The 11,930-nt window shown below is 37.0% G+C and overlaps 1 protein-coding gene across 2 annotated transcripts; it reads right to left on the reverse strand.

The window, feature by feature from the left end:
* Positions 1-1,246: 1,246 nt before the first annotated feature.
* LOC103714823 (mitochondrial ATP-independent inner membrane protease subunit 1a) lies at positions 1,247-8,296 on the reverse strand. Of its 2 annotated transcripts, none has more exons than XM_008802243.5 (5): positions 7,920-8,296; positions 7,604-7,828; positions 7,387-7,497; positions 2,810-2,848; positions 1,247-1,635 (listed from the first exon to the last, which is right to left on the reverse strand). In XM_008802243.5, the coding sequence occupies exons 1-5, from the start codon at positions 8,085-8,087 to the stop codon at positions 1,621-1,623; spliced, it is 558 nt and encodes a 185-aa protein (XP_008800465.1). In that variant the 5' UTR covers positions 8,088-8,296; the 3' UTR covers positions 1,247-1,620. The 2 variants fall into 2 exon arrangements, with proteins under 2 accessions (XP_008800465.1, XP_026663390.1); XM_026807589.3 differs by having other exon boundaries at positions 1,498-1,635; positions 2,796-2,848.
* Between the last annotated feature and the right edge of the window lie 3,634 nt (positions 8,297-11,930).

Here is an 11,930-nt window from a genome sequence, read left to right on the forward strand (position 1 = left end):
TTCTTCAACTAAACAATAGAGCATCTACAATAAGGAAATGAGAAAAATGCTCTTTCGAATTTCCATTACCTTAGACAACGCCTTGGTTCAAGACTAAAGCTGGAATAAGACTTAGAACAAAAGTTGTCTGCTAAACAGCTTATGAAAAACAAATATTAATTATGTTGATCAAATTTATTTATATTAAGTATAATTATTATTAGAGAAAACCATCATAAATTATTTGCCGCATAATATCCTTATTTCTCTCTTTTATTTCCTATTAACAAAACTTGCTCGACCAAAAATTAGCCTCGAAATTATAGGCAAACAAAAACAACAATAATTTGTGGTTTATATGCACCTAAACCCTCTGGGTTCAAACACTGAGATATGCTATTAACATATCTTGGATGGCAAATCTCGGACCAAGAGAAAGATTTTATGCAACCAATTGTACTAAAGATTCCCTTAATCAGCAGGAGTCCTCATTTGTTATGTGACTTGTGACACAAGGATGCTACCACTAGAACCTCCAAAAGGTGGAAAGATGTTGGTCAGAGGTGATTTATGGATGGCGAATTTTAACGGTCGGAGAAAGTTAGGCTGCTTTAAAATTAGAATAAAAATGAGTAACTCTCATTTTATCTATTTGATTGAGAAAAATTCCATTCTGATTCCAATTCAAGAGGAGAATGGAAATTTGCCCTAATCCCCTAAAACCTAATTCAATCTTAAATCCAATCATAAACCAAACGCATCGAAAAATATGGCTATTCTGATTCTCATTTCAGTTCAAATTCCAACTCCAGTCGCGAGCCAAATACATTCAAAGTGTAATTGTCCCTTCCCGATGCTTATGGGTTCATTCCCTTCCCATTACTTGCTGAATTTGTTTCATTCCCTTCTCATTACTTCCTACAGTTGTTCTCGGACATTGGGCTCAGAGCATCCAACACAGCCTTTACTTGAAAATTGTCCCACTAAATGCATACAACAAATTAGGATGCGGATGCATGATGTTGTTCATGTCCTATTCGATCATTCTGAGGTTGGTCGCTTGGACACCATCGTTTTTCTTCTCAAACACATTAGTCCAACATAGCAAACCAATTCATTCAAATCACTGGTTCTGATGTCGCCTAATACACGCTTTCAGCTTGCAGAATCTGTTATAGAATGTCCTGATGTAGGCTTCGAACCTGTCCAAGATGAGAAGTGCAGATCATGTAACAGGCAAAATCCAAGCTCCATTAAACCAAAGAGGTAACAGGAATAAACCCAACACAATTCAATTAATCGAATCCAATAGTTAAAATCAGCTAAGTTTCACATGCATGATAGGTCACATTCATCTCCAACCTCTCCAGAATGAGCCTCTGGCCAAAAACATGCAATGCCGCCAGTAACAAGCAAGCCAATCTCTGAGTACATTATTCAACAATAAGAACAAACAGAAAAGGGGACAACTTTTACGACTGCAAAAATTGTTGTTAAGGCTCCACTGGCGGCAGCAAAACTTGTGTCTTAATTACTTTGTTGCAATTGAAGATAGAGCTCGGACTAATCAAACAGAGATCACGGAATCCCTGTTTCAGGCCCAATCTTTTTGCATCTCTGGCCTTGAACAATGAGTTCTAGTCAAAGGGATGTAACCTGAAAAGGGGGGCAAAAAATAATAAAAATAGCATATTAGATTATATTTAATTAAAATAAATGTCACGTCATGTCCTTTGATAGGAGTATCTGTTTAGCTAATACAGGAAAAAAAAAGGTAGATCAATGGTCTGGAAAGAACAAAATCAAGCTAAGTGGTAGAACATTACTGAAAGAAGAGTTGTTCTAGCAGCTGAAGAGCAGCAGCATCAGTCATTTCAAGTCATTGATCAGCATTATGCAAGATGATGTATTTTGATTACTAAATTTAGATGAGAAAATTAAAAGAAGTCTATTAACGCCAACCATGGCACCTGTTTGAAAGCTACAAACTTTGCCAATGCTGAGGTGGGCAGGTCTGTTTTAAGAGAGTTGGATAGCATGGCAGCCCAAATACTTTTCAGGATGAAAGGTTGAGTACAGTCAACAGAGCTAAAAGAATCCAAACTAGTAGTGACCTGTTGGAAAGAGGGTACAACGGGGAACTGTCTTCTCTGAGGACAGAAGGACAAAACCTGCAGCCCATGGTTTATATATTGGCTTCATCTGGAATTTTTGGTTTTCATCTTGGCTGAGATATTGGTTTGTACCAGTATCAACAATTCATCGATATACTGTATCTAAAAAATTGGTTCTATATATCGTGTTAATATAAACTGACGTATCATGAAACACCAGCCAACAGGATACCAAGATTTAAGCCGAGTTTTTTGGTGAACAAGTATTAAAGATGAAAACAATCGTCAATCTCCTTTTTACTACATCAGTCAATACTTCAATACCTCAGAAATTATATGTTGGCCAAAACATTGCAATATCACAGCCAGGTCAAAATTCTTCTGCCTTGCAGCTCATCTGAGATAAACTGATATTTTGATTCATCTCAATATGCCCCTCAGTGAGACAATTGGCATATAAGAAATTAAAATCCTTGCCTAGAAAGTTGAAATGTATTGGATTATACCAATTATGGCATCAGCTTGTTAGCAGCATCTCAATAAAGAAATAGCAATAATACTTAAATAAGATTTCATATTTAAGATTTCATCATACCACCTAAAAACCTAACCGGGAATTTGGGACCTGAAAATGGGATAAAAAATCAACAAATTACATGAACTATAATAAATCATCTACAAAAAAAAGCATCTGAGTAGAACCTTTATATAGATACCTTTTGTCCAATGAATCCAAAACCTTCTGGTGGCCAAACCTGAAAAACATTAAAAGAATTTTAAAGAATAGCACCCTCAATTGTGAATTATCATAAGAGCATCTGAAAAGAGGCCCTGTGATGAACAGATTCATGTACTAGTAACAATCGATTTAAAAGTAAAACTAGTGTTTGTTGTGCTTGCCATCAAATACTCTCATATTTTTATTGAAATCATGTACTGTAGTCCATGCTAAAAATAATAAAAATGAACTTGATGTGATGAATATTAAGAGATCAAATATGCATATATAAACTCATGACTTCATAATCAGTTTTAAGGACAAGAAAGCTTAAATCTAAGAATAAATTCCTATTTTTCTTCGAAAAAGGATAAAAATAGGGCTGAATCCACTTAAAATGGCCAACTCAGTAATAACTCTGCAATCGGAAGGCAACAGTGAGTGGCGGGAGAGATGATTATAAATCTCATGCCCAGCGTGGGAGAGTACACTCTCCTGGTGTTAGATGTCCACAACCTTATTAGAATGTTCAAAATAAAGAGCTTGCTTAAGCTTGCTCAATTGTACGGATAAAGATGAGTACTAAAGAGGATTGAAGAGTGAGAAAGGTTTGAGTATTTTCAAAACTAACTTGATTCAAATTTTCATCGATATTAGTGATGTTAAATATCAATATGCATTCAGTTAGGAAAATCTGCATTACTTTAAATATCCAAGCTGCTATATCAACTGCACTTTAGGCTAAGGTTTTTATTGATGTTAAATTCAACAAATGAGATGTTACTGTAACTGTAAATTTGTTTGGTTATAATGATGAGGAAACATGTTCTATTCTCCTCCAACCACCCAGCATAATTATCCAGCCTTCTCCCAACTATTGGGGTTAGATTCAAGGATCCTTGGTGACCAAGTATTTTTTATTAGGCCAACTCTGATATTATATGAAGCATTTTTATAGTTTTCTTGCAAATCTATCCATGTTACTTTTAGGCCTTCCCCTCCTTTTCCTACATCCTTCAACAAAAATTACATCATGAGATCATTCACGGATATTAAAGCACATCCTCGAATTGTTTGATGATCACCTGCCTATGTCACATTGATTTCTTTGGAAGTTGATGGTGGCCAAGGTTTTCAAACCCAAAGATCTCAACCATCTCAGTGGGTGGCCAATACCGAGATGGACAGAGATCTCGGTTAATCTTGGCCAAGATCGAAACTTCGGCCAAAAGGGAAAAACCGTGATATTTGGGATATCTTAGGAATGTGGATACTTAAATCTCAACAAATAAAGTAAATCTGAAATAAATTATTGTACTAAGGCATTAATTTAAATATGTAATAACTAAAACATTAATTTAAATAGTAAAAATTGATTGAGAAATAACAGCTGCTTATATCATATCAGCCAATATCTCACATCATATCAGCTAAGAAAATGACGGCCGAGATGTCAATTAGATGGTCTCCATGAGTGGTAGAGACCAATACATAGCAATATATCTTGGCCGAGTTGAAACACTTTTGATAGTTACATGTGAAACAAACTTCTTAACAAACTATTATTTATACAGTGCTTTAGAAACAAACTATTATTTATATAGTGCTTTAGAAAGAACGGCTTACCAGATAACCGCTTCATCTACCTTGTTTTATTGAAGGAAAATTCTTTTTTTCCATCTCTTTGTTCATCCGTACACAGGATCAAACATAAAAATGGTTATTACACTAAAGGTAACTATTGGTCATTGACATTGACTTCCACTACATATCCTACATGTATATTTACCTTCCAATAATATGTGCTAGGTAAATTCTATTGTTATATTCTACAAGCCTTCACTATGTGAAGTTTCAACTTAAACCCCACTTGTGTTCTCACCTCATAATTTAGACATCCAACATGTAATTAAGTATTATAAATATCAACAATAATGCCATCTATTATAAGTGCATAGGTCATTCATGCATCAAAACAAGGAACCCATAAGTCTCACCAAAAATAGTAGGGGATTTTGACACAATGATCCTTTAATCTGTCTAAAATTCCAGCATAGTCCCCCTTTTTTTATGAATAATACATCGTGGACAGATAAAACATCCCTTAATCTTAGTTTGCTAAATTTCACGATATACCGTAGAGGATTTTCAATCCATCTATGAGACTATGACCCATCTACTTCCACTCATACCCTCTTTCCCACCCGTCCTTCACCTCCCCTCATCTATGCAAGTGCCCATCTGCCCCATCACCCATGCTGCCATCCAGTCTTATCACAAGAACAAGATATCTCTGTGTTAATCCTTCCCTTTTTCTTTTCCGTCTCTCGAACTCTGTTTCTTCTACACCTTTACCACTGCTTATCTCTTCCACCTCCTCATCTCTTTATTTTCACTTTTAAAATCTTTAAATATTTATTTTGGATGACACAGTGTCTTCATGAAGTAGACTTAAGATCTTGTTCTTGAAAATCAGAATATAAATTTGCTCACCATTCTTCTATCTTGTACAGTTAGCACTTGTTCACTAGATGTCCTTGTTTTATCTTTGTATATTTAGTCTCTGAGAGTGAAGATACTGCTCGAAATCAGTTCTTGATTGGAATAGGTTTGCACCTTGTTTAGGGGAGGAAAAAAACATACACCTGCTTATGCAAAGCCACTTTATCATTGGATACAGATTATATCTGGTCTACCACATAATAGTCATAATAACAGAGAAGGAAGAAGCTTCAAAGTAATGATGTAAGATATTCCTATTAAATTCAGCTCGCTAATTGAGAATTTCAAATCCATGCCTAATATTCCGGTTTATTAAACCTATCTGAGTGTCAATTATGTATATAAGCTTCAGGTGTGATGAGTCTACTTGATCTCTGTTTGTTAGAAACTAAAGTAGAAAAAAAATCAATATTTGTGCTAACTACAACTGCAACAGCAGTGGTTTGGAATCTGATTCTGTCTTGCTTCACATGGAAGTACATAAACTTTTAGAGAAAGGGACTCACTGATTTACATCAAATGTTCTGATTATATTGAACTTCTAGATCATAGGATAAAACCATCTGTTTAAGCTTTTAATACTGATTTCTTATTTGAGAAATAGTTTTTATGAGTGAGTGGTTCGTTGAATATTTTTCTCCATGTGAATTTCATGATATATTGATGACTTTGATCCATGTGAGGCATGTAGAATTATGAAATGCCTCCTCATTTTCAGACATCCAAAATTCAGCAAGGAATGGAAATGGTTGGGCAAGTGGAAAGACAGGGGTGCACAGATTGTGGATTGTGTACCGGGTTAAGTTTGTAGAAAACCCTTTAAAGGAATAGAAAAAGTGATAGAGAGGAAAATGAGAGAGGATTGAGCCAAAGATGAAGCATTGGTGGACAAAATGTGATAGAGACCATTCCAAGTCGAAGGAGAAAGGTGATGGGGTGGGTGGAAAAGGGAAGGAGCGAGAGAGTTGAGTAGCAGATTCTCATTTAGATTGAGACACAAGGGGAAAATTAGGCAACATGATTTGTTAAAATTCCCTTGAGAATATTTTAGGTATTTAGCTATTAATAAAGTTATAATTTAAATAGGTGTCTGGGACTTACTTGTCCACTAAACCAAATCTTTGGATCTGAAATTATTTTTCCTTAACCTATTTTTCATTAAAAAGAAAAGAAACTAAGTTGGTAGCAAACTAAGGGATCATCATGCCACTACTACAAATAATATTTCACACTCATCATTCACTAATAAATGTATTTGATAGTTTCAATATCATCCTCTTGTATGCCTTGCTTAATGTTTGACATATTCTCTAAGTCGATTACAATCTTCTCTTCGTGTTTGTATACAAATTGCCAGCAAGAAAGTTAACTAATGACTCTCCTTTTTATGACACAACCAAATTATCTCTAAACGACCTTTCTCAGCCACCTTGATATTTGCTCCAATACCCTCTAGCCTCTAGGCCTCTCTTATAACTTCAAATTGTGGCCCATAAACTTTGACTAGCATTACTTACATAACTTAATTGCCCACTCTTGGACTCACTTTTTTACTATCCATAAGCAATCATCCTCCACTCTTTCCATATGCTCCATAAATAACTAATGGTTATGCTTATGAAGTTTCTTCACTTCACAAAGAGAGATAAGTGATCTATGGATCCTTGCAACTTCCCTCTGGAATTTAAACAAACATTTTCTTCATTTTTTACTCTTCCAAACAATATTTCCAAATGTACCATATGTATACGGAGTTTTAACTACTTGGAAAACACAATAAATCACGACAATCTAGGGATAAGTGAAAACAATTGTCAATGTACAAGTAAATGAGAAAAATTAAATCATCAAACCTCACATTACCGGAGCAAGTTCGCTAAAAATCAAATTTTGATTTTAAAACCCAAGTGAACCAACAAATTAAGCAAACAAAATCGAAAATAATAAATCCAAATCTAAACCCTAAGAACCAAATGTAGCTATTACTATCAAACACAAAAAGGAAAAAAGGCAAAAATTTATAATAATATCATGATCAAGAGAACAAGATCACAGATCAAAATAAATCCGTACCCTATAAAAAGCCCTCCCTTGGATGAGCCCATACGGCACCGGCCCAAACTGCCTCGAATCCCTGGAATCATATATGTTATCTCCCTGCACCCAAACGTACCCCTTGGGCACCTAAAAAACCCCAAAAAATTCCATAAAAATCAGAACTTTCACCAAAATCACACTCAATTGGATCAACCGCAACCACCAATAGATCCCTCGAACGATCGAGACGTACCACCAGAGTCTTGGACGCGTCGCCCTTGTGCGGGTCCACGAGGTAGGTAACGGCGTCGCCCTCGAGCCCCAGCACCCGCTTGGTGACGGTCTTCCGCGGGTTCTCCGGCGACCGGAGGAGCACCACGTCCCCGACGGCGACGGTGCCCCACCGGGCGGTGACCCGATCCACGGCGATGATGTCGCCGGTGAGGTTCATCGTGGGGAGCATGCTCGGCCCTCTCACCTACAAAACGGTGCGGAAGAGTCTATACACCGACTAACAAACTGTGTGGAAGACGAGAAAGAGAGAGAGAGAGAGAGGGTAGGGTGCGCACGAGTGCGAGGCTAACGACGTAGGAGTTGATGACGTGGGCGAAGCAGGCGGCCTTGACGACGAGGAGGGTGCGATCGACGGCCTCGGCAGAGATGTTCCGCCAGGGTACAGAACCGATACGCCGGGCAGCGCCGGCGAGCCAGGCGGCGGCGCGGCTCCCCACAGCCATCACGCCTCACGGGTCAGCGGACAGAGACACTGGGGATTTGCTTTATGCGGTGCTGCGTCATCTTATGCACGTGCCGTCCACGTGACCGACCGAGGGGACGGGATATACGGTATCTTCGCATGTAGAAATGTAGCCATACCCAACATCTTCTACGAGTTACGAGAACTCTACTCTACAGGCTGTGACCATCCGTCGCCCACCGTCTCAATGACGTGAGATAGAAAATCTTCCGGCACCGAGAAAAGATGGCGAAAATGGGGTCAACGAAAAATTAAAAAAATATCTTTGTTGGAGTTTTCAAATGATAGGCGGAAAAGTAGTATTTTCATAAAAATAATTTTTTTATATTTTATTAAAAAATAATGAAAATATGAAAAAACTATTTTTTCACCAATTAGGAATTAGAGTTTTTTTTGTTAAAAAACTATTTTCAAGCCATCAAAATTTATAGATAAAATCTTTCTTTTTATTAAGGGTATAATAGATATTTCACATAAGTTTTTCAGACAAAATGGATGCCCAACCAAACATAAGTCACTTTGAAATATGTCACTTTTTCATAATTAACTAAAATATTTCAATGAAAAAAAATTCTTCTCGTGAAACAAACTAGTCCTTCGTATAAATGATAAGTAATAGAAAGTTGCCGTTAAAAAAAAAAAAAACAATGCATTGTCAAATTCTGAAATACAAACATCAGGGCCTTCTCACCACCTCAACCAATTGGGCATCCGGTTGGATCGGGTTATATTCGAATTGAGTCAGATATAGATCGAGTTAAAAATTTGTTAATCTACACCTAACTTGTTTATTAAGCAAGTTAGAAATCCACATATGATCTTAACTTGTTTATTAAACAGGTAATCCGATCCAATCCATATAAATTATTGCTAAGTAGTTTGGATCAGTTTAAATAGATTAAACAGATTAAGTAGATTTTTAATAGGTTAAATGTATTTAAATGAGTAACTAGGTTAAGTAGGTTGTGTTAAATAGGATAGAAATGACTTAAGTAGATTCTAAATAGATTAAATGAGTCTTAAACGGGTCGAGTTATGACTTTACCCAATTATTGAACAAGTCAAAAGGAGTTAATGGGTCAAAGGTTTAAACATAAATCCGATCAAAAAATAGGCTTAGATGGGTTGACCAGTTTATTACTCGAATCTATTTATGCCAAACACAAGCCCGCTCAAAGGAAACTAGGCCAATGGATCTAACCATAAATTGTCACCTCAAGCCACTACAAGAAAAATATCAAGCTCCAAATGCCAACCCAACAAAGACTTTTAGAGACATACTGGACTCTTGAAAGCACTAGGATTCCAAAATGGGAGTATCAGATTACTTACAATAGAAAGGAGTTGGCATGGAATCTTTAATAACCTGGGACTTCAATTAAGAGTTGTTTGGTTGCCCGAAAATGGGCACTCAAAAGCCTTCCCTTGAAGTGGCTACTTCGGGCTATTTGGTTGCTCCTCGACAGCAAGAATCTTCCATTAAACTTTCTAAAATCTCAAGCTTGCGCAATCACTTTCTAAGCACTTAACTTCAAGTTTTCTAATTAGCTGCTTCCACATATCTGTACTCATACTTCTGATTTTGGCAACTAAGGTTTGCGCAATGTAACCACCAAAGTACAATTTGATGTCCAAGTAGAACTTCTCCTTGGTTCAGTGAATCATAACTATGAACACATCTCAATGACATTGGAGGAGGGTTTAAAGTTGCTCAAAGTGATCCACTTCAACTTCAGCCACTTTTGGGCAGCTAAGGCTATGGGTCCAAACCACTCATGGCCAGCTCAGATTAGGCTCAGATTACTAAATCAACAAGTTGAAACAAAGTTTAGAACTCGTCGCACAAATGAATCGTTCCTGAATTAAAAAAAAAATGTGAAAATATATAGAAGCTCGAGCTAGCTCAGTAAGAAGCTTCACTCAGATCTTGTTCAAGTCGAGCCAAGCGCAGGCAACTCTTTTATTAAATTAGTCAAGTCCAAGCAACCGGCTACTCAGCTCAGCTCATTTGCACCCCTATGGGCAACTAAATACCCCTACCTAAAGGTAATAATCTCTCTCTAAAGATATGGGATATGCTGAATCAAATAATACTAAAATCCTTTTTCATTTATCAATCTTGCAAGGTAAACAACAACAAGTTGTTACTCATTAATTCTATGAGATTAGGTTTTTCCGAGGGAAGATTAATACTGAGAGGTTGGTTAAATAAAACAATAGAAGTTGGGGGTAAGAAGGTGCCAAATTTTGTGAACAGAGAGCACTTTCTCCAACACGAAATGGTTACGATGCATTTGAAATGCTTCCAGACTGAAAATTAAAATACTTCCTAGTCTTGGAAGCTATTAGGTAAAAGATTAAAGGAGAAGAAAAAACAAAACTGAACTTCTTTAAGCTATATTCCATTGGATAATAGAAAAATATCACAGAAAAATTGTATGCTTGTCTCATTAGAACAAGTCGGTGATGTAGGTAAGGGGGGGAAGACTAACATCAGAGAAAAGAAAGGCTAATATTTTTCAAGAAATCACAAGGTTTTCAGTAGGGGGAATAAAAGAAGGAACTTTCATAGGAAAGTGAAAATAGAACTCTCTGATTGCACTGTACCAGAGAACTCGCAAAAGCAATCTATATAATAGAAAAAAAGAACAAACTCCATGTCTTGATAAGTGTAGATGTGTCCGAGCTAAACTTCCATAACAGGGCTGTTTCTTTTAACCATGCCAAAGGAAACAAATTGTGAGGACCCGTGTGGGCGTGTGTTTAGTCCCACATTGGTTATTCGCTGGGTAGATCTTGGGTACTTATACAGAATTAAGGAACCCAAATAATAACTTCCGGCTAGCCATTTTGGGTAAGGTCCTGGGTTGTTACAAATGGTATCAGAGCGGACCCGGCCCATAACCTATATGTACTAGAGGACACTGCAGCACGGATCCATTGGGGCTGACCACGGGCCAATTGTGATGTTTGTGATTAGATTTGAACCCTTAGCCTGACGAGGACGTCAGGGCTTGAACGGGTGGAGTATATAAGGATCCATGCGGGCGTGTGTTTAGTCCCACATCGGTTATTCGCTGGGTAGATCTTGGGTACTTATACAGAATTAAGGAACCCAAATAATACCTTCCGACTAGCCATTTTGGATGAGGTCCTGGGTTATTACACAAATACAGGGAAAGTTCAGTTTTTTCCTAATCATTTGCAGAAACTTAAATAGAATTTCTGGAGAAAAAAAAAATACACTTGGTGCCATAAACAAGTGCAGATGTTTGCAGTATGAAACAAGTGCAGAAGTATCACACCCAGCGCAACTTTACAATGAGATCTGATATTTATGTGATCATTACAGAATTCTGAGGAAAAGGAAAAGGAATCAGATAAGACTGCAGAATTGTAAAGGCGGCAAAAAAAAAGAAGAAAAAGGGAATCATATCTCATGGTTTGATATCAATGGACAGGTCAAATAAGACAAATATCCCACAAAATTCTAAAACGTTTAACTAGAACATCTTCATTTTCCCAAGGTAGTATCCCTCTAGAAACTGAGTATTAGGTAATATTAATTACAGTATCGACCAATAAACTTTGGCTTTCCATCACTTGCATCACCTCTATTGCTCTCTAAGGTATGATGGCAACCTATACCGCAAACCTTTCCAGTTCTAGCCAATTAATCAGCAAACACATTACTTAGAAGTAGACATGAACCAAAATTCACAAAATGCTGACTTAATTGCACATAGTCTGGAAATAACGCCATCCACAACACTCTGTGGCATGATGGATCAAAGTTGATTCACATTTTTCTCCAAGTTTTCAA

The sequence above is a fragment of the Phoenix dactylifera genome, chromosome 15, assembly GCF_051530095.1.
Source record: "Phoenix dactylifera cultivar Ajwa chromosome 15, Ajwa_hap1_PhDact_Kaust_v1.1, whole genome shotgun sequence".
NCBI lineage: Eukaryota > Viridiplantae > Streptophyta > Magnoliopsida > Arecales > Arecaceae > Phoenix > Phoenix dactylifera.

Excerpts from the sequence above, each read along its gene's own strand:
- LOC103714823 (XM_008802243.5), bottom strand. The coding sequence starts at position 8,087 with ATGGCTGTGGGGAGCCGCGCCGCCGCCTGGCTCGCCGGCGCTGCCCGG. Across the intron at positions 7,829-7,919 it reads ACGTCGTTAGCCTCGCACTC|GTGAGAGGGCCGAGCATGCT; the intron begins GTGCGCACCCTA and ends ACCGTTTTGTAG. Across the intron at positions 2,849-7,386 it reads AAGGGAGGGCTTTTTATAGG|GTTTGGCCACCAGAAGGTTT; the intron begins GTACGGATTTAT and ends AATGTTTTTCAG.